General features: G+C 38.6%; 3 protein-coding genes across 5 annotated transcripts; 2 read left to right on the top strand and 1 right to left on the bottom strand.

The window, feature by feature from the left end:
* Positions 1-242: 242 nt before the first annotated feature.
* mks1 (Meckel syndrome, type 1) lies at positions 243-7,298 on the bottom strand. Of its 3 annotated transcripts, none has more exons than XM_022762248.1 (18): positions 7,220-7,298; positions 6,972-7,093; positions 6,280-6,332; positions 5,871-6,038; positions 5,252-5,352; positions 4,936-5,064; positions 4,707-4,811; positions 4,323-4,431; positions 4,121-4,177; positions 3,852-3,894; positions 3,706-3,768; positions 3,514-3,584; positions 3,356-3,425; positions 3,103-3,210; positions 2,478-2,611; positions 2,001-2,083; positions 1,281-1,378; positions 243-1,177 (listed from the first exon to the last, which is right to left on the bottom strand). In XM_022762248.1, exons 1-18 carry the CDS (start codon positions 7,294-7,296, stop codon positions 1,074-1,076), a joined length of 1,695 nt encoding a protein of 564 aa, XP_022617969.1. In that variant the 5' UTR covers positions 7,297-7,298; the 3' UTR covers positions 243-1,073. The 3 variants fall into 3 exon arrangements, with proteins under 3 accessions (XP_022617969.1, XP_022617970.1, XP_022617971.1); XM_022762249.1 differs by having other exon boundaries at positions 5,252-5,349; XM_022762250.1 differs by lacking the exons at positions 6,280-6,332; positions 7,220-7,298 and having other exon boundaries at positions 6,972-7,039.
* A 1,100-nt stretch (positions 7,299-8,398) lies between these two features.
* Positions 8,399-16,643, top strand: zw10 (zw10 kinetochore protein). The gene is made up of 16 exons (XM_022762460.1): positions 8,399-8,570; positions 9,428-9,562; positions 9,655-9,756; positions 10,162-10,239; positions 10,945-11,104; positions 11,267-11,419; positions 11,844-12,041; positions 12,356-12,492; positions 12,687-12,869; positions 13,403-13,623; positions 14,061-14,132; positions 14,231-14,400; positions 14,594-14,724; positions 14,869-15,000; positions 15,326-15,528; positions 15,903-16,643. The coding sequence occupies exons 1-16, from the start codon at positions 8,466-8,468 to the stop codon at positions 16,021-16,023; spliced, it is 2,301 nt and encodes a 766-aa protein (XP_022618181.1). The 5' UTR covers positions 8,399-8,465; the 3' UTR covers positions 16,024-16,643.
* A 1,798-nt stretch (positions 16,644-18,441) lies between these two features.
* LOC111234529 (G protein-activated inward rectifier potassium channel 3-like) lies at positions 18,442-21,645 on the top strand. Its single transcript, XM_022762675.1, has 3 exons — positions 18,442-18,636; positions 19,265-20,474; positions 21,449-21,645. Exons 1-3 carry the CDS (start codon positions 18,442-18,444, stop codon positions 21,643-21,645), a joined length of 1,602 nt encoding a protein of 533 aa, XP_022618396.1.
* The last annotated feature ends 659 nt before the right edge of the window (positions 21,646-22,304 follow it).

Below are 22,304 nucleotides of genomic sequence, written 5' to 3'. Positions count from 1 at the left end.
AAGGTGATTTACAGTGATGGAGAACTTCACATTCATGTGATTTTCAGCTAGATTAAATAGCACAACTGTGCAGTCACTGGGTCAAAACATATTTTGTGGTATGGCTTGTTTGTGACAAATTGTCACATCAAGTCTATAAAATCTTTTTGCTGTAAATCAGTACAGTCATACAATACATAATAGCCCACGTAAATTTTATTTTCTGTATTTCATGGCAAATAATGTAACATTTAGAGCCACAAAGTACATTTTGTGCATACAATGTCTTTTGTGTTACACGAACATGTCAGAACTGCAACATGTGACACTTGCAGCTAGTTAATCCTTTGAAAAGTATGTGTTCTAAATGTCAATCTGCTGTTCTTTTCCGTTTGAGTTGTAGCTTTTGTATTGAACAGTAGACTGAGCAAAGAAGATGTTGACTGTTCTGGTAGTATTTGACTCTAAACAGCAGAAAACTTGAATGATGCTCCATACAACATCAAATACTCACAATTATTGAGAACAGAGCAGAAACCTTTTGACCCACAATAGCCCTTACTTACTTCCAATGCCATTCATGCCACAGTAGTATACGTGCACAAAACTTATATGGAATTTAACTACCTTATATAAAAACATATAGTCCAAGCATAAGTTTGTGCAAAACCTGAATGACAGCAGCTATAATCATAAGGGCAAAAATACACAATAACAGTTGATATAAAAAAATCTATATTACACAATTGTAATACTTGTTACATGTTTGAAATAAAGTTTGTGATCACACCATACTTTGCTCCTTCACCATATCATAACCATGTAAATCCATATTGTACCCCAATTTTTACCCCTCCTGACATGTTAGTTTTTACAAAGAATAAATAGCAATCGTACAATATTTTCTTTTCTCAGACTTGTTACAACACATCACCGCCCTACATTATCAGGAAACTTAAAAATTGGTGCAATATTTGAAATGGCAATTCTTACTTGCAGCTAATCTCACCTCGATTCTAAAGATCACATTAGTATGTCTATGCCATTCAGGCACTTAAAACATTTGATAAGCAGTCCAACAATGTTTTTCACACCTATGCAGAGGATTCAATTTTGAGTTGGGATGTGGTGTTGATTAGATCTCTGGGAAGACTTTCTCTGGCTTCTTGCATCTTCCTCCTGGCCCTCTGGAAGGCCTCTGACAGAGAAAAAAAATACTTAGTAAACAATACATACTCAAATATTTCTGTACATCTCCTGAACTTGAGGTACATGAAGTAGTTCTGAGTTAATGTTTTTACCAAGGATGGTGCAGACAGCTCCTTGTTGACTAAATCCTCCCAACTGGTCAAAAACTTTCTGCCTCCTTTTCTTCAACATGGTGGCATCAACAAACGACCTGACACATACACAACATGGATACAATAAACCACACATTAAGCTACAGTACAGGAAATGAACTCATTTAATATTATGATAAATGATGACATATTTAGCTGACTTTTGATATTAAATGCATTATCTTCTGTATTAACAGATGGCCATATGAGCCCAATGTGGACAAAGTTTGTAAGAAATGTAGTAAGAAAGTGGTTTGACTGCTAGGTTCAAAATTAAGATATGCATTTCCTCAAAAGCTGAATAATTCAAGAGTTTCGATTCAAGAGAAGAGTTTCACCTGATCTAGTGAAACTCTTAATGACCTGAATTTGGCTTCTGATGATTACATCTTGCACCATGGGAAAAATTATAACAGCGTACAGTATGTTGTTCTGGTCAGGTAAGTTGACTGAATGATGCACTGAATGATGTTGATGATATACATAGCTACTTCCCTACTAATTCACTGTGGTGCTGGAGAGTTGTGGGATATTGTAGATTAACCTTTGCAGTGAAAATAATATATACAATTGGCTATAGGACTCAATAATAAATCTTCACCATGCATATCCAGAGCACACCAACCTCAGAAATTTAGTGTTTTTTCCTTTCAATGCTGAGTTAATTTGATCATGACTTACCTGGCTTGCTGGATGCAGTGCAGATTAAAGGTGACACTTCCTGTGGTTTCAGTGCAAAAGCCAAAGCGGCTCAGTCTGTCTCCCTAGACACATATAGAGGTACAAAAAAATTAAAATAAATAAACTTTCTTCAATGTCATTATTGACTTAACATGTAAACAAACAGTACAGGTTCCAGGTTCAGAATAATCAACTGCAGCAGAATCTCCAGCTTTCTTTATGTTTTCTACTATTTTTGTCTTCACTTTCTACTGCTGGAAGTTTATTCTGAAGTGTCCTCACCACCGGGTGACCCTATTTACTCAAACTCAGAAAAAGAAAGCGGTGCGACTATTCAATGTATTTAAACATAAAATCCGGGTTAAATCCAGTTCTGTGCATCTTTGAATAAAAATTGGCAAAAAATGAAAATGATGAGGTTAATTGTACATATTCACACACCATCCCTTGAAAGCTTGCATGCAGTTTTGAGCCTACCTTGAACGTCCCTGGAATTCGAACGTAGCTTTGGTCTTCAAGCTCTGGAGAACCTCCAATAAAGAAGCGTCTTAGTGCAGACACTGTCCCCGTCTGAAGAGGTCTCCACGTATTACATGTTATTATATGTTTACCTGGTATATAAACACACACACACACACAATTTATGAAACATGTAAATACTTTGCTTTGTAAGTGAATTAGTCATTAGTTCGGCATCTACATTTCTAATCTCAACAGGAGACACTTGTGTCACTGAAAGAAACTGTAAAGATATACAGTTTCTTTCAGTGACACAAGTGTCTTCTTAAAAAAATAAAAAAAATAAAAAAAATAAAAAATAAAAATCCAAATTTAGAATGGAAAAGAATATCTTGTAAACTGAAACAACTGAGTGATTAATTGAGTAGTCAATTGATGGACAATTAATTGCAGCTACTTTGATAATTGAGCAATCATTAAATGTTTTTGAGCAAAAATGCCAAATATTATATATAATATAATAATAATATAATAATGGGACTTTTTCAATATTTTCTAAAAAAAAAAAGATTAATTGATCATGAAAATAATTGTTCACTGCAGCCCTAATTTTAATCCCACAGCTTCAATATACACATCATACCAGGTATGGCAGGAAAAAGCAGATAGCCATAGCCTTCAGTTCGATAGCGTTGCCAGGTGTCCAGGGAAAGAACCTTGAAGTAGAGCACTGGCCACTGGGGAACTGATTCTGAAATAAGGAGAAAACTCATGTATCAGTCTAATCTTTCAAATGTTGCTACATATCATTCAAATAAACAAATTCACTAGCATTTTACATGCATAAAACACATGTATAAATAATTTAAACACAACATACAATAGCTGATACTAACCCTCACTCTCTTTTTCGCACATGTAGAAAGCCTCAAAGTTGAAGGGGTAACTGAAGAAAGCTACGTTTTCCTGTCGGCAGAGAGAATGTTGATGGTTTGACAAATCTCAGTAGACATGCTCTGAGGTTGTTCACCATTTTTGTTTACAGTATACACACCTTCCCTAATGTTTTGGTTCGGCAGGTCTGGGTAACCCCTGAGAGAGACTGGAATGGCAAGCTGGACCAATCTTAAAACAAGAATAATACAAGTTGAAGTGGTAAACTGAATTTAGTTTAGCTGACTTAAAAAGTGTCAACAACACCTAAGTATCACAATGTAAATAGTGCCATATACTGTATATGACTCACTGTTGGGCAGCTCCATGAAGAAGTGGATGTATAAGTTATCATATTCAAAACCTTTAGCTGAGACTGGGTAGAAAGAAGAATGAGATTTAATTGCCAAAGATTGCTAATTTAGAAAGGTGAACTATGAGCACAGCCTTCCTACTCACCTATCTCTCCATTCATCAGGTAACGCAGAATACCCACAGGAGGCTAGAGGAGAGATATCTGATTAGTATTAAAGCCTTCTCAAGGCCAGTTGTTAATCTAGTGTTAATACTTGATCAGTCTTTTTCAAGCAAAAACACCAAACATTTGTTGGCTGGAGCATCTCAAATGTGAGGATTTCAGTTTCAGTTCTCAATGCAATTTCATTTTTAGATATAGGATTTAATAATAATAATAATAATATTGGGCATTTTCCTTTTAAATAACTTACCATTTCAAAGTCTTGTCCAACGAGGCTATTAAGGTATTCCTTGTGCCTTACATACAGCTAGAAACATAGAAAAGTTGATGTGTCCATGTCATAATATATGTATCATTTGACTCCGTAATCAATAATATGAACATGATCATTTAAAGCTATACTCTACAATTCTTCTCTGGTTCTGATGAAAAGGTGATGAAGATGAACTCACATCTTTGTACATGTTCTGCTCCCTGTCCTTTTCCTCTGTTTTCATGGACGTGGATACATTCTCCAGGGTAAGACGCCAAACTTCTCTCTTTTCCCCCTCTGTTAAAATCCTGCTCAGCATCACACACACCATATTGGTTTTCTTTTGATTAATCAAATATCATATATTTTATATTAAATGATAAAGATAGCTTTGCTTTCTTTGTTTCCACACAATCCATCCAGTATTTGTTGGTATATTTCAGTCTGGACCAAAGTGGTGGACTTTTAGCTGCTAATCTGACATAGTACAGCTTTGACATTAAAAATATCGGTCATACACTTGTTCTTAAACATGTCAATATGACACAATATCAGTCAATGCTGTTGCATGTTTTGAACTTGCCTGTAAGGCTCTTTGCCTTTGTTGAAGTCAGGTTTTACAACAACTGTTCCACTGCCATCTGATGTTATGGTTACCAGCAAACATTCATTTTCCTTCTGGCCCAGCCTGAGAGCAAATACATGGTGAGAAAATTACCACTGAACCACACAACATCCACAACATCAATTCGCATGGGCAGAAATAAAGACCGAACTGAACAGAAACTGGGTCTTCGTGGTTATGGTCTGACCTTCCAGGGGAGCCCAGGTCTGCCATGATGTGCATGGTCTGCATAGCATTATTCACCACATGACTGCTTTTCACAAACTCCTCTGTGGGCTCCCAGTTGATGATTTTTGACTTTGGGATATTACAGTCCCTGCAAAATACACCAGACCATCATATTACATGACTGTTCATAGCATTAAAAATGACAAGTCCCATCTTTGAGAAAGCATCATTTAGATGAAAGTTTCTTAAAGTTTCATAAACTGGTAAACAGAATACAAAGGAAGACAGAAGAAGTTATCAGTCCTTTTAAATGAGTGAGCTGGTGTTTCACCTACATGGTGCGTCTGTCCTGCCGCCTGTGTCTTATGCTGGCCATCCTTACAGCCAGGAAGGTGGGGCTGGATTTGGTTGTGGTCAATAAGTCAGTGGAGTGCTGCTTTCAGGATCAAAAACAAAATCTACTCACAAACACAGTAGCAGACAATAACTGTAGAATTTGTGGTTTCACAATAATTTTCACATAGAAAGACTATGTTGTGCAATACAATATGAGAAAAACTGTTTCCTCTTGTAGTTACAGCACTTACACTGAAGTATGGAGAGAAGTCTGGTTCACACCAAGTAGTCAGAGAAGGTAAACTTACCATAAAAGCTATAGCTGTCACAAATTCAAAGATGCAGACTTAAATGACAGAACACCCAACAGAATAAAATTGAATCTGTTTGTCAATGCCTTCAGGAAATGTCTCTCATCTCTACAAAGTGGTAGCTGGACAAAGTGGTTTTGGATTAAGAAACCAAAGACAGATTAGGTTGACACCCCAAGAAATTTGCTTAATCACTGTGTCTGTAGTGGATCCCTTTTGAGCTTGACTTCTATCTTTTTATATATGAAACTATAATGCTGTGTGAATTATTGGTAGACAGTGTGATGTAGGATGCAGCACAACCTACCAGTTGGTGGAGTGGAAGACAGTTGGTGTAGCGGTCATGATCAGTATATGTAAAAATCCTGTGATTTCGTTTGCCCTTTGCCCTGTTCAGGGCCTTGACTTCTGTGTGGTACTGCCGGTCCAGTGGGGTCTGACATGCTGACTCATTCTGGAACAACTCCATCTCATACTAGAACCACAGACAGAGAGACATGATGGCAAGGAGGTGGAGGAGGTGGTGTACACAAACAGAACACACGGAAATAAATCTAGATTTTAGCAAGGTAAAGTAAACTACAATTGGCAAAAAAAATGCTTTAACTCTTGGCCGTAATAGTTGTTTTCTTTTTAATCTAAACCACTTTGAGCTACATGAAGGTGACCATTACAATTTGCTGTGGGATGAGGAAACTAAAGGCACAAAGTTCTACCTGACTGAAGAGTTTCTCCTGCCAGCCCACCACCAGTTCCTCCTCATTATTACCTGGTGAGACAGTAACAGAAATATCAAGTTACTAAAATATGCTTGGAAGGAAACATCCACCCTAAAATATGTATGTATTTATAAATACAAGTTATACATGTCTGTTAGATTCTTGTACCCATTCTAGTGTCATGGTATATTTTACTTTCTGTGACCACCTGACAAAATAAAGACAATGTAACATAACTCCATGTTAGATATTCATATTTAACAGGAGAAATATTTCAAGGTCAATTTTACCTCTTTCTTGTGACCACAACTCGTATCTGATCTCAGATTCTCCACCAAAAACAGCCCAAGGAGTCCACAGGCAAGACATACTGTGCTTTGAGTAAAAGCTACAACTTCTTTGAAACTGATCACTACTTGCTGTTAGTTACCAGTGGAGTGCCTACTGATTTGGTCATGGGTCTCTCACCTGACATTTAAAACCATCAAGTCCTGACCAGTTTGAAAGTCAAGCAGGAAAATTACAATATTTACTTAAGATCAAATGCTAACACGTGCAACACAGGAGTACAGTACATTTACAAAAACAATTTGTGGATTATGGGCAAACGTGAAACTGTCCAATAGTATTTTTCCAGTGGAAATAATCATTACGGTCCATCCATCTCCCAGCAGTAGAAGTAATATTACCTGTCTGGCCTTGTGAGGTGAGGGTTTCCAGTTCAATGGCTCCTCTGTCTTGCTGGGACAGAACTTCCTGCTGGAGGTGCTGGGAGAGGGCTGCTGTGGAGGTCACCCTCTGTATATGCACCCTGAAGTGAAGAAACAATTAGATACCGTGTTGAAATAACGCGTTCTGAGCCCATCCTTCTGAGTAATGTTAGCATACTGGAGTTTTGTAGCTAGGCTAAATGCTAATGTTACCTTTAGCTACTTACTTTATTCTCAAGTTTTTGACAGCATCCCGGGATCGATACACAGCTTCTCCGGTATCTGTGTTCCAACATTCTGCCATTAACATTTAGCACGTAAACATAAAACGCTGTTGGTTTGAGGTTAGCTAGAGCTGGCACACAGCTAGTTTTATTAGCTTTGTCTTTTACGTACTCAAAACAACATGCAGTGTGTTAGCCCACAGTGTTTACAAATGTAAAGTTAATGTAAATGTTGTTGGTTAAAGCAACAATGAGAAGCTAACAGGCTAACAGTCAAGCAAAAGGCACGGCAAATGGATAGTTGTCGTTGCCATAGAGATAATGGTAGTTCTTCTTCTTTTGTTTTTCAGGAGCAGACCTGCCACCTACTGAGCTGGAGTGGTAAATGGAGCAGTAGTTTGACGGGAAACCACAGAGCACAAAGATCAACTTCTCTGCTAATGCTGTTTCTATATAGTTAACTAATCAAATACTTCCCAGTAAGACAGTCTATTGTAATGCTATGTTATCCACACACACCCAGTAATTCTGTCTAATAACATATTTCTGATTACACTGCTCAGTCAATTTCCCAATCAAAAATGGCAAACATTTAATGGCTCCAGCTTCTCAAATGTGTGAATTTGATATCTTTACCTGTCTATATTGTAGTAAATAAAAAATCTTTATGTTTTGAACATTAAAAACGCAATCTGAAGTCTCCTTGAGTCATAGTTACAAGATACTTATTTGGCCAAAGTCATAATTGGAAAAGATAATAATGTATTTTTTTCTTTTTAATTTCTTTACTTACTTTACTTAATTTAAGTTATGTTTCTTTTCCCTGGAATGGGTTTCCACAACACTGGTGAAACATGCTTCTTCCACCACTGGTCATTTATGTCCATACAGGTAATAATGTTTTCTTTTTCCCTTTCTGTCCTGTATTCTTTCAGCACCAGCACAACATGCTTTTTACCTTATATATTTCCCTTCATGTTTCATTTCTGTTCCAGTTTTCTCAGTTTTCTTGTTATACTTTTTTGCATGAGTTAAGCTGAAATCACCATGTGACTGGCAGGTTATACACGCTCCTAACATCTGGGGCGGTAATGATAGCAATTTGTCATCCAATAAAAACGACGAAGAAGTCAGGGAGGCGGAGGATCCAGTGGCCAACATCTCGTAACCAATCACACCACCTGGCGGGTCTTGAGTTGTTGTGCTGACCTGTCACACTTTTGAAAAAATATTAAAACATTGCTAAAGTATGGCGTCGTTTGTGACTGAAGTACTCGCCAGCTCTGGCAAACTGGAGAAAGAGGATCTATCCAGTAAAATAAGCAAAATGTCGCGCAAGGTGGAAGACACAAAGGTAATCCGTTAGCTAGCATAGCAGTAGCTGCACAGAGTAAAGTTTGAACTAGCGTTAGCTGTTAGCGCTAACATTGACAGATGTCTGACTGACATTGGCTAGATTTTTACGGTTTTCTCTGAAATAACATTCATCTGCAAGTGAACGTGAGCGACGTGATTAGCTAATACAAAGCGACCTCTCCAGCTAGTTTAAAGCGAGTTTAGTGCATTTTCGTTAGCAAGACTGTTAGCTGTTTGTTGTGCCATCTAACTAGCTACGTGGCTCCATTATATACAAACATTACACATGAGGGCACATTTGAAACATTAAGAAAATAGCTTTACATTAGAAGTATCAGCGTGCATCCACTAGTTAAAAATTACCCTCTCCTTAGCTGTATTAACCAAAAGGGAAACGTGATTACTAAAATTATTTATGCTGTCAGGCATTAGTTGGAGGACACAGGCTTATGTGTGTACAGTAGTAGAATTGCTCAAACGACTGATCGACCCGAAAACTGCCAATTTTAAAAATCTATCAATTATCAGTCATTACAATACAACATAAATGACCAACATTCTCCTAAATGTAAAGATTTACAGCAAGTGCAATATGTTTGATTGAATGCACTTTTCTTTAAAGCTATTATTCAACAGTTGTGTGTGTTATGTTTACACAGTTGCTCCATAAACTGAACCAGCTATAATTTGCCATGCTTCAACTCAGGATAATGGACAATAGTTGAAAAGAAAGGCCTACCTAGAATGACTGGTACAAGTGGATGAGAATTATGATGCACACAGTTAATTGTACACAAACTGCAGAAAGTTTCAAACAAACAAACTGACAAATTCCCAATAAACTTTTTTTTATAGGAAGAAGTATGTGACATGATAAATAAGAGGTATGGTGACTTCTTACCAAGTCTTCAAGGATCTGAGGACCTAATGGTACAGGTTGATGATGTCTCCAAAGAAATGGATGTCCTTAAAAACTGCATTGAGAATGAGGTATGTATAAAACTGTTGTTTTTTCTTGGGGTGGATTTACTACAGCAGTGTCATAGTTTTAAACTGTTTGTTGTTTGTATATGTGAACACAGGTGCAGCAGAATATCCATGTGGCTGTGGCTGAGTATGCAAAGCTGAAGCAGCAGCTGGAGAAAAATACCATCATCATAACAATGCTAGGACACCTAAAAGAGGTACACGATACGAACAGTTCAAAGTCAAGTCAAATATAATGTTATAAATAGTAATCTGTAAATAGTGTGGATATGTCTTATGAACAAACTTTATACAAGATAAGATGGAAAAACTGACACATCTTTAAAATCATGAGAATGATAAATGTGACATTATTCACACAAAAAATGATTCTAATTTAATTTTTTATTATTATTTTAATCTCTTTCTTTAAGTAACTCATATTACAAGTTTCCATCTGCATTGTCCTGAAAAAAACAAATAGATAGGGGGTTTTTGTTACCATACATTAAATAAAAGTCTAGCTTTCAGGATTTATTAGCAGAGAAAAAGTGGTATTTTGAGCATCCATAATTTACACGTTTGAATGTTTCTTTTGGTGTCATTTCTTTTGTGGGGCTTAGTTTCACAATGCAATGGAGGAGTTCAGCAAAGCTTTACAGGAGAAGAAGTATGTTGATGCAGCCAACCAGCTGAAAAGGGTAAGAGCTGCTTACATCTTGTCCACACAACTTACCTCTACTCTGAACTAAGACTGGGCACTTAATCGAAAATTGAAAACTGAGCTAAAATCTTTCTCTTATCTTTCTCTGTGTATGGTAAATTTCTTCATACAGGCTGTCTTACACCTGAAAATACATCAACTTTACTTAGCATTTTTTTGTGATATAATTACTTATCAAAAGCCCAGGGGAGCCTGGAAAGGGGCTTTAACTTGTTAGAGAAAGTAATGAGAATATCAGAAAAATAGCAATAACAAGAAAAAGATGCCATGCTGGTGTGCCATAGGCATGATTTGGACAGTCGGAAACAAAGTTAAATCTAAATTTTGTCAGAAAGTAGGGCATCTGCTGTACCTTCGCTACCAACAGTACTATTGAACAAGTACCATCACATTTTTAGAATTTTCGCATCTACTTGGTACCAAAGTATTGGTTCGCGTGACATCCCTAGTGTCCTGTGAAGTGACACCAGCAACACCTTTCCATTCAATCCTGTGAAAAGACTGTCTCAGTCAAATGTGACAACCGTAAAATATGGCCGAATCACCTCCCGTGTGGATAAACATTTATACAGTTGAAATAAGCACCCTGATGACTGCCATGCTACATGCATGCCTATTTAAAGTAACCTTGTTTCTTAATTGCATTTCAACATGCTGATTGATGGGTAATATATTTTTACAGGCTAAAGCCAGTGTGGATTCATTGAAGGGCTGGAAGACTTCCCAGCTGCCGCTGCTCAGTACTCTCAGCTCTGAGCTGACAGTGCAGAGAGAAAACCTGATTTACCACCTAGGAGATGAATGGAAGCGCCTCGTCATCTGGAGATTGCCATCCTCAAAGGGTAAGACTTCCTCAGAAAAGTTGTTGAAATTTTTCAATATGTGTGTCAGGTATAATTCCATTTTATAAGATGGTCTTTGACTTTCAAAAACATACTCTCGAAAACACAACTGCATATCTGAATGAATTGCATTAGCAGTAGCTGTTGGATTTGTACCACCAGAGCCTGCAGGTGTGAAGTCCTTCCTGAAGGTGGAGCTGAACCTGAGCCATCCTTGCAGTAAGGATGGTGAACCGAATCCACCTGCTTTGTTGTGCTGTGTCCTGCAAGCGTTGGCCATCCAGGGAGACCTTCAGCACAAGATCAAACTCTTCAGTAAGAACAAGCAACACTGATCGCTGTTAAATATGCAGTACCTTAATGATCAACTAAAAAAGCAGCTTCCAGATACTTTTTTTTTTTTTTTTTGTTTATTTGATATTCTCAGCACATTAGAGACTACAACATTCAGTATGTACTGTCTGGGACATTTTGCAGTCGAAAAATAAACAAGTCAGTGCTTTCCGGTGGAGTATGTAATAGAGACACTGTTTTTTAAGCACAGTTTTGGCATTTCTGCACTGCAACTTCTTGTAACATATCAGCTCATATCTACATTGATACTGATGTATCTGGAATAAGCTAATATCAGCTGATATATGGGCCTGGATAATCTATCAATTTAGCCCTAAAGCACAGTGTATCCAAGTTCAAAACCTGCTCAGTTCAAGTTTATGTTCCGTTGTTTTCTGTCGCTCAGGTCAAGTACTGTTGAAGAACATGTTGAAGCCGTTGGTGATGTACCCGTCACTGTCAGTGAGGGTAACAGAGCAGCAGGATGAGGGAACTATCCTGGCCTTACAGTGTTTGGAGGAGAGCCACGAGGAGCGATCAACTCCTTCACAGGTCTACAGCAAACTGCTCCTGGTGCTCAAGACACTGCACTCACACCTGCTAGGTACAGTATTGCTGGCCCATATAGAAATGATATATCATGCTTTAAGGTTTTTAAGTGTTACTGTGTTTTACATGCTGATCAGGACTTCATGATTCATGAGTCTATGTGTAATGTAAACCAGTCACATGAGTAGAAAAAGTAGAAACCAAAAAGTCAGCAGGTGGACAAGTTTGAACTACAAAGTAGTGACAGTCTGAATATGAGATGTAAACAGCATCCATCACATGTAATCCCCATGCTTAACTCAGACTCTCTATTTGTGAAGTATTACATGATGAGCTTGTGAAAGGCAAATCACATGTGTTATTTTCCAGATGTGTCCATTGGTGATAAAAAGCTTGCAGCTGTCTTGGGGGAGCTGATTTGGGAGGAAATTTCCCAGTGCATCATCCATGAGTGTCTGCTGTATTCCATCCCCACGAACAGCAGTCAGCTGGAGAAATACAACACTGTATGGACCTAACATCAGTTTGTATTGTATAAGGATATTGCAGCACATACAGAAAATATATGTTACCGGTTCACTTTTGTGAGCAATTCTTAAGGCTCACAGATAGACAACAATTGTATCTTTGTCTTGCTGTTCTATGATGTTATTTTAGTCTGTGTAACAGAAGTGTCTATATACTTGTACCTATATTTAAGGTGATCAAGGAAACTGAGGAGTTTGAGAAGTCTCTGAAGGAGATGGAGTATCTGCAGGGTGATTCCACAGACCTACTCAAATATGCCAGGGATGTCAACTGTCACTTTGCCAGCAAGAAGTGCAAGGATGTTATCGTGGCAGCCCGCAAACTCATGACTTCCAAGATGCACAACACTGTCAAAGTACGTGTGAGCTTGGGCTAAGTGTCTGGATGAATATACTGGAGACCAGTGATTGATTCAATTTGCCATGAACTAAAATGGATAAAGGAAATATTAAGCATGCATAAGTTTGGCTGTTTTTCAGTAAAAAAAAGTTTTAATAACAAAAATTTGCTAGTTGAAGGAGAAGACATTTGTTTCACTTGTAAAAGTGAACCATGAAATGGGCAGAGTGTAAGCAGAATGTAAATGTATAATTGTTTTAATCATTTTGCTTCATCCCTAGAATACCTGACCTGAGACCTGAATAGATATATCCAGTACAACAGCACCATTAGATCATGGCTGCAAAAAAGTACAATGAAATTGAAATAAATATTTCCCTGACTGTCACATAAAGAATGGTACTTTATAAATCTGACAATATTGTATTAGACTACACTATGTCCAGTTTTACATGATGTTTCTCCTGAAATCTCCAGATGTGGATTTTTATTTGTCTTCATATCTAAATCCCTTATTTATTTATTTATTTTTCAATCTCCCTCCGTTAGATCACACCGGACTCCAAGCTGCATCTCCCCAAGCTGCCTGCTCCAAGTTCAGAGGTGAAGGTGAAGCAAGAGACCCAAAACGAGATAATAATGGAGAACACAAAGCAGCTGTCTGCATGGAGTCTTTGTCTACCCGCCTGTCGCATCAGTGAGTCCGTGCAGCAGCTGATGGAGCTAACACTCAACACCCTGTGTGAGGCCGTTGGAAGCTCCACACAATGGTATGTTAGATTGATCAAAGACCTCACTGTCTATTGTCCTGACCTACGTATAAGTTTAATGTGCCTGGCAGCGCAATGTAATAGTTCAACAGAAAAACCAAGACTTCCCTGACCGTAATGATTTAGCAGGATTTATGATTATTTAATTTAATACAAAGAGTATTTGGTTCACAGCACTGTTGAGCTATCATTAAAAACACTGTGAAGCTAGTTAAGTCAATATAGTTGCAGTCTGCTGTCAGGAGTAGGGTAATGACCTACATATTAACAGCAATAGATAAAAAACAATTACAGTCAATTAAACAGCCTATTGTCAGAGAAATGCCATCATCATACACAATAGATAGATAAAAAAAAATCTGTCATACTCATGCCCACAAGGCTTCATTGCCAAATAAGAGTTGTTCAAAGTAACACATTTTGTCTGTTCTTTTCAGTGCATTGCAGCTCTTCTTCACTGTGAGAAACATTTTCCAGCTGTTCTATGATGTTGTACCAACATATCACAAGTAAGAATGTTTCCATCACATGACATAACAGACCAAACAAGCACATTTCACCTGAAGGTGTAAAAGGTTTTCTCTTGTTTCTCTGCTACTCCATTCAGGGAGAACCTGCTCAAGTTCCCCCACCTAGCTGCCATTCAGCACAACAACTGCATGTACCTGGCCCACCACCTGCTCACCCTAGGACACCATTTCAGAGCCCACTTGCCACAGCCCCTCAGTGAGGGCGTTGCAACATTTGTTGACATGGTGCCCGGATTCAGGAAACTGGGTAAACAAACATTTCTACTACTGTCAGCCACATTGCTATGAAATTTGGTACTGAATTTTGTGGTCGCCAGAATCTGATTCCTAATTATTTTGGTGAGCAACACTTTTGTCTAGGACAGGGTTTCTCCAAAACTGCTTGCTTGGTTTCATTAAAAATTTTTGTAGACATTCATGTTCTGCACATTTTCCTTTAGGTGCCCAGTGCTTCTTAGCACAGATGAATGTTCAGAGAGCTGAACTGTTGGAGAGACTTTCCACCGCTCACAACTTCTGCAACCTGGATGATGAAGATAATTACATTGCAGCTAGCAAAGCAGTAAGACAGGTGAGAGGAAATGAGTTATAATAATATTGTAATTATGAGTGTGTGTCAGAAAAACTGTGATTCAATTAAAGATGTTTGTGTTGTAATGGATTACACTCCATTACATATCTCACCAAGACTTTATTATTCATTCATGCACTGCAGGTCATTCATCAGTTGAAACAGTTGGGTACAGTATGGCAGGACGTCCTACCAGTCAGCATCTATTGTAAAGCCATGGGCAACCTCCTCAACACTGCCATCTCAGAAGTCATTGCTAAAATCATGATGCTGGAGGTTTGTCTTTTTTCCATTACATTATCTCTATGTAAATGTTGGACTTGTCTTATACCAATGCAGAGGTTTTACTGCGATAAAACGAACATAACAAAAAATATAAAAACTGGGAATCCTTAAAAAGTATTTTACAAATGTTGCAAATGTATACCATTTTAGATATAAATGAGGAGTCATCCAATATTCCAATAGTTAAATGTCATCCAAGCCCTCAAATGAACAATGTGATCATGGGCAAAAACTCTGAAACAATTGTGAGGCCCAACTGGCTGAAGAGATGTCTCTGTAAATTCTAACAAAAAAAACTGGACTTGACTGTCCACAGGATATTTCCTCTGAGGATGGGGAGCACTTACACACTCTGTGTCAAACCATCATCGAGGAAGGGCCGCTGGTCTTCATCCCTCTGGCTGAGGAAAACAAGAACAAGAAATATCAGGAGGAAGTGCCTCTCTATGTGAAGAAGTGGAGTACCTTCAAGGAGCTGGTCATCGTGCTGCGGGCCAACCTGCAGGAGATTGTCGATAGGTAAGAGAAAACTTGACGATAGATAAAACTATAAACTAAATAAAACATAGTTTCGGGTATTTTAAGGTGTTACAGTCTTAAAAGATTTTCACGATTTGTAACACAGGCTTTTATAAATTTGTTGTCTCCAAGCCAAAGCTAAGTTACTAGGTCATTTTCTCAGACTTTACAAAGCTCGACCAGAGCCACAGAAGACTTTACATTAGCGTTTTCACATGCTCAGTAGTTCTCCTCATGACAAGTAAACTGACCCTTTTGTGTAAAATTGATGGAGTGCTCCTTTATCATTGACAGAAGGGCCTCTGGTTAAAGTCATACTGTTTTTTTCATGGATGTGTCGGACCGGCTGATTTGCCCATGATTCCTCTCCACAGGTGGGCTGATGGTAAAGGTCCGCTGGCGTTGGAGTTCTCCAGTTCGGAGGTGAAGAATCTGATCCGAGCCTTGTTCCAGAACACAGAGAGGAGAGCTGTGGCTCTGACCAAAATCAAATAGATACTTGGACCACCGAGAAGATACACAGCACTTTTTCCTCTCTGGAAAATATGATTCATGTCTTTATTCGTTTCCATTTTCTGTCATGTCTATTAAATATATACACTTACATGTATGTAGATTGAACAGTTTGTCGCAGAGGAATGTTTGTCCTTTCTGGGGGTATAAGCTGGTTGTAATCAATCTGTGGGATGTGTTCCTTCTCAGCATTCAGACTGCAATTAGTCCTACAGAGATTACACGAAGGCTTCTTAACATCAGCATCCTGCAGACTCAGTCATATAGCTTTGGGGGTTTACTATGACAAAGCCAACTGAGGTTGTGTAACCAGTGGCTCGCCATCTGTTGACACGTGATGTTGTATCCACGGTTAACTTTGCTGTAACTTGGTTGAACTTCATCCGTGGCTTGTTTCAGACGTCTCCACTTGTCTGTACTGCTGTCATTTCAGAAGAGAGTTTGTCGAGTGATGTTTGTTCAAACCTTAATGCCTCTAAATGAACATTTAGTTCTAACAAAGACACCCTGGACCTTGCATCTCTGGTTAAAATTTTTCTTGTACAAGCCATTAAACTGAACTCTTAACATACTGTATTTATTTGCGCAAATAAACCAAAACACTTTTCTTAACTGTTTGTTTTTTAATGAATATCATGATGATCTTGGTGCCACTACATAAAAAAAAATTGCAACTGCTTATGTTGTCAGCCAGGAAATTGCCTGGGGCTGGGGGTGTCCTTGTTCTAGTGTCATGCTTTATGTAGCATACATGAAAGTGATTCTTCTCACCTAACACTTGATGTTTAAATTTAACTAATAATCTGACCTGATATAATAGTGGTCCACTGACAGAGCTGCCGCAGCCACGTGGTGTGATGGGTTGAACATTGTCAGTATGTGCACTGTGAATGACGCGGAGGGAGGAGACAAACAGCTGGACAGGCGCACAGTAGCTCTTCGCTCACTCTGTGTCTCTTTCTTCATTTGATCTAACCTGACTTCAACATTCTGGCAGCAGCTGTATTTATCTTAAGGTATGCTTTGCAGAGGTATGTGATTATTTTCCCCTTTTTGTGATGACCTTTTCAGTGGATCTATTGTAATCTGGTAGCAATCAGAAAAAACTTACTCGACATTTTGTATTTGTAAAATTAACAGAAGGATTTTTGAATAACAATTTTAGGTTTGTAATTAACCATTATCTTCATTATCAGTCAATGCCAATTATTTTTTCAATTAATTGATACATTTTTTCGTGTATAAAATCACAATTTCCTAGGGTGACACAATCAAATGTCTTTATTATGTCTGACTAAGTAAAAAATATTAAGTTTACTATAATATATAACAGGGAAAGCAACAAATTGTCACAATGGAGAAGCAGAAACCAGAGAACAGAACGATTATATGATTATAAAAATTGTTTGTGATTAACTTTCCCTTGATCAACTAATCGATGAATTGACCACTTGCTTCAGCTCACACTTTAATTTGCATGATGTTTCCTGTAAAGAACTAATTTGGTACTAATTAAACAGTGTTTTTGTCAATTGGGACACTTAAACTAAAAATAGTACAGCATCACTCAGATTCAGAAAAGAAAATGATGTAACTGACTCAAATTCCCTCTCTACCTTTTAATGACTTGTGATAGGACCAATTGTTTTTTGTTTTGTTTTTTGAAGACAGATTCCCTCAAAGTAAAATTTGATAAGCGTGATTGGCTCCTCACAGATGGGTTATGGTCAGGATTCAGAGACGTGTTCATATTTTGTGTTTGTTGTGATACAGTAAACACAGCTTTTTTGCAAGAGAGAAGTGAATTTACAACAGTTCATTTGGCCCCATCTGGACAATACTACTTCTAAGCCCTCTGGCAAATACAGTCAGTAATCTTTTGAAATCCATCATGTTCCTTGGTGTTTCTCAGATTAATTTTGAGGATTAGTGATAATCCCTTCATGTGTAATAAATTGCAGCAGTGCTGAGACACTGATGAGCCCACTTCAGACAAATGAAACCTCATGCTGATGAGGAAGTAAAGCAACATTTGCTTTTGGCACACCATCAGACACCATCACATCTTGGGCTGATCTACAGACGTATATGAGGGATCTTAATGATTCTCTTCTTGGAAGAGCAGCAGAATATAAACAGGGGTTGTCAGCAAAATGAAAATGGAAAATTTAAAGAAAGAAATTTTTAATATTGCATTGAATTACATTTTCAAAGCCTCTAAAGTGCTTTTATCAATGGCACACAGATTTTTTCATTTCTGCAAACACTTATTGAAGTATTGAAGTACTGCAATTAGTTGTTTAGGTCATGTAACTGTAGCTGCTTTCGATCTCAATTTAATGTTGTTGCCCAAACAGAAACAAAGCTGGAAGAGTAATCAGCGCCTTGAAGACCTCAGCAATGAGCACCACTGTGATATGCAGCAGAGAGACGCTACAAAACGTTCAGTACAACAGCCACATCAGGAGCCCCGTCAAGATCGAGCCTCGCAGGAACTCCATTCCCCCAACGCAGACTCTCACTGCTAAACATCTGCTGGCATACCTGCCCAGACCACAGCCAGAGTCAATACGTTACACTCCTTACACTTTTAAGGTACCACTTTCTATATTAATCTCTGTAAACCACCACTAATACTGTACAGTTGTCCAGCCTGTATTGTGCCAAAATTTGCATCCCATTTCAAATGCAACTCCCCTGGTACTGAGTCATGCTTAATTTCACAACAGAGAGGAAAAAAGATTTGTTGTTTTTTCTAACGGCTAGCTTTATAATTTGTAAATCAACTCTTAAAAAATGTATCATATAGTTGCCATAAGTGAAAGTACACCACTGTAAATTTCCTACTTATTTGTTGCCTGTATTAAAAGGTATATTGCCTGCAAATCCTATGAAAAAGACCAACACCAACAATGTGTTAGTCCAAGTTCTCTACTCTGTCTGTGGGTTTCAGCCCCAAGTACAAAACAGAACAAAACAGATAGGCACTGTAGTTTTTAGCAAATGTTACTCAAATGGGAGGAAATTGTGTATTTTCTGAGGACTATTTTCACCTGCGGATTAATACACAGTTGGACCAGTAATGACTGAGTCAAAATGGTCATGTTGATGGTAATGACAGAACCTCTCATCCAGTGCAATGGTGTTGTGTTCTGTAAAGTGTATGGTTATTTATGGTTTCATATATTTTGTGAAGAGTATGCATTGTTGTCTTTCATTTCAGGCTGCAGCTAAATCCACTGTTGCTTCCATGATGATTCCAAAAAGAGCCTCTCTTATCCACAACTTGAACTATGCTAACTGCTCATCACTCCTACCATCCCAGGAGGCCTCTCCCTCCCAGACCCAGAGTCTCTGGAGTCAGTCCTCTCAGGCTCTGACTTTGGCTAGGCAAGATTCCCCCCAACAGCACACTATCCAAGCAGCTCCTCTGGAACCAGTAGAAGAGACCCCAAAGGCTCAGCGTTTGCATTGCAGAAGACACCTCAAGCGCTTTAGCTCCAGATGGCAATCGAGGGGTTCCACTGGCAGCGTCAATGTTCCAGTGTCTGCAATAGAGAGGCAACATGGTGCAAAGAGCCACAAGAAGCGTTGTAAGCTGCTGGGTGATGAGCACTCATTGCACGTCATTGCCAGCAATCAGCGGCAGCGTTACGTCACCAAGGACGGCAAGTGCAGGGTCAATCTGGGACCTATTGAAGACAAGAGTCGCTTTATCTCAGATATTTTCACCACATTAGTGGACCTCAAGTATCGCTGGTTCCTTCTTGTCTTCACTATGTGCTACATTCTCACATGGGTGACCTTTGGTGGAATCTACTTTTTAGGTGCCTGGTTGCGTGGCGACATTGCACATCTTAATGATATACAATGGCAGGCGTGCTACCAAAATGTAGACAGTTTCCTATCAGCTCTGCTGCTGTCATTGGAGAGCCAGAGGACGATTGGGTATGGCTCTAGGATGGTGACAGCTAACTGCCCTGAGGGTACGGTGGTCCTGATGGTCCAGTCCATCCTTGGCTCCATTATCGACGCACTCATGGTGGGCTGCATGTTTGTTAAAATCTCCCGGCCACAGCAGAGGGCCCAGACGTTGATCTTCAGCAAGCACTGTGTCATATGTGAGCGTGATGAGAAGTTGTGCATGCTCTTCCGCATCGGGGATCTGAGAGAGAGCCACATGGTGGACGCCAAGATCCGAGCTAAACTGATCAAGTCCAGGCAGACCAAGGAGGGGGAGTTCATCCCACTGGAGCAGTCAGAGATCAATCTGGGCTATGACACCGGGGGAGACAGGCTGCTCCTGGTGGAACCCCAGACCATTACCCATGTCATCAATGAAAGCAGCCCCTTCTGGGAGGTTGGGGCTGAGCGCCTGAAGAGGGAAACCTTTGAGATCATTGTCATCCTGGAGGGCATCGTGGAAGCGTCAGGTTTGTAGAACTACTAGATCAACTAAGATCATGTCCATAGTGAAGCAGTTGCATTTAAAAACATTATGATTTTCTACCTTGAAAGAAGATTTGTCAAAGAGGTGTGGTTGGATGGAAAGACCATCTGTTTTATCTACTCTGACTCTCTCTGATCACTTATTTTGTTTTTTAGCTTCCCTGAAGACACAACAAATCTGCTGTCTTTGTTTCTGTATAATTTTAAAATTGTGATTTGATTGTGGGTCTTCATGCTTACTTGGATCTCATGCAAAAAAGGAGAATGCCTTCGGTGTAGTGAGATTTGAGCCTCTGTCTTCTGCAATGCCTGATTTGTACTCTGTATTCTGAGCAATCACTTGGAAATTTAATGGCAGCCGAAGGAGTCTTAACACTGCTGCTAAGCTGAAAACAACTGAGGGGCTTTTACACAGTGGGTGGTTGTGGCCTCCAGTGTTTTCAGTGTAAACATTTTAATAGTGTAGACCAATGTAAGCAGGACATAATTATATTGGTATGTAACATCATAAACAAAACAAAATTGGTCTTAGAGCATCTAAACTTAATTATACCATCACTATTTTGTTTATTTTAGATAACAACTTGGGTATGTGATGAGATTGTATTTTGTGGATAGCAGCAGCCTCTAGCATATGGTACAAGTTGTGTGCAGGATCTGTTATAGCCAGTAGCCGTGGTGGCAGCAGAGTTGCACCCTGCTGTTACTGTTAAGATACAGCACACCAATAGCTCTGAGCAACAGACTTGGAAAGAAAGTATCTTAAATCAGTGTTTTAATTAACTCTGCTAAACAAAACCACTGTTTTATTGAGAAATCAAATGTATTTTCAAAACAGTTGACATAAAATGCTACATAGCAGTATATACAGTATTCTGTATTCTGTTCTGAATTTATTTGTCAGCTCTTCATCCAAGAAAGTGACATTTACCAGATTCCCCGATGACTTGTGTTGCAGGTATGACATGCCAGGCAAGGACTTCCTACACAGAGGATGAGATCCTGTGGGGTCACCGATTTGAGTCATGCATTTCCTTGGAGAAAGGGGCATTTCGTGTGGACTACAGTGCATTTGACAAAACCTTTGAGATACAAATGTCCTTACTGAGCGCAAAAGACAGGAGCTCAGCAAATGAACAAGACGCTTTGTTTTAGAAAATGTTGGCTAAACAAACAGTTGTTGTGTCTGCACATTAATATTGCATATAATATTGCATTCAGTGATATTCCCTGATAAACCATAACATTCATCCTTCATTAATATAAATTTCAGGGTAGGCATACTTTCTGTTTTTCATTTGTCTGTGTATAAAGTTTGCTCGATGTTTTTATATATTCCATTAAATGTATGTTACATTATGAGATGTTTTATGTTGTGTTTAAATCATTTTTTAAAAATAAAAATAAACATCCTGCTAAACCCAATTGTCTGTGGTCTTTTCTGAGCAGTTGAAAAAGTACTGTGGTAAAATAAAATTTACTCCAAGGTCCACTTATTAACTTATTGAGAACCTTTCAACTCTAGACAGTTTGTTCAGTGAGTGGTTACTGGCTAGGTTGTCACCATGTAACATGGTCCTGTCAGGTACCATCAAAAAAATGTGCATAAAGTATCAACATTTGAAGTGCTCATTATACAGCAGAATGACCCCTGTCAGTGTCTTATCATTACATAACTTTATGGTCTGTTGGAATGTCTTAAGTTTATTTATCACATTTTATCAGATGATTTCATCATATATATTGTATAGAAAACCGTAATCTGCAAAGTAACTAACTAAAGCTTTCAGATAAATGTGTTTGTGAAACTCTTT

Source organism: Seriola dumerili, unplaced genomic scaffold (assembly GCF_002260705.1).
Source record: "Seriola dumerili isolate Sdu_G_001 unplaced genomic scaffold, Sdu_1.0 BDQW01000449.1, whole genome shotgun sequence".
In the NCBI taxonomy this organism is placed as follows: Eukaryota; Metazoa; Chordata; class Actinopteri; order Carangiformes; family Carangidae; genus Seriola; species Seriola dumerili.
Note: the sequence above shows the minus strand (reverse complement) of the source record. Positions and strands in the feature narration are given on the sequence as shown.

Coding starts and splice junctions, on each gene's coding strand:
- mks1 (XM_022762248.1), bottom strand. CDS start 7,296: ATGGCAGAATGTTGGAACACAGATACCGGAGAAGCTGTGTATCGATCC. Junction 6,333..6,971: donor CACCTCACAAGGCCAGACAG/GTAATATTACTT, acceptor CTGTCTCACCAG/GTAATAATGAGGAGGAACTG. Junction 3,211..3,355: donor GTGCGAAAAAGAGAGTGAGG/GTTAGTATCAGC, acceptor TCCTTATTTCAG/AATCAGTTCCCCAGTGGCCA.
- LOC111234529 (XM_022762675.1), top strand. CDS start 18,442: ATGAGCACCACTGTGATATGCAGCAGAGAGACGCTACAAAACGTTCAG. Junction 18,637..19,264: donor ACACTCCTTACACTTTTAAG/GTACCACTTTCT, acceptor CTTTCATTTCAG/GCTGCAGCTAAATCCACTGT. Junction 20,475..21,448: donor GGGCATCGTGGAAGCGTCAG/GTTTGTAGAACT, acceptor CTTGTGTTGCAG/GTATGACATGCCAGGCAAGG.
- zw10 (XM_022762460.1), top strand. CDS start 8,466: ATGGCGTCGTTTGTGACTGAAGTACTCGCCAGCTCTGGCAAACTGGAG. Junction 9,563..9,654: donor AAAACTGCATTGAGAATGAG/GTATGTATAAAA, acceptor ATGTGAACACAG/GTGCAGCAGAATATCCATGT. Junction 11,420..11,843: donor GCACAAGATCAAACTCTTCA/GTAAGAACAAGC, acceptor TCTGTCGCTCAG/GTCAAGTACTGTTGAAGAAC.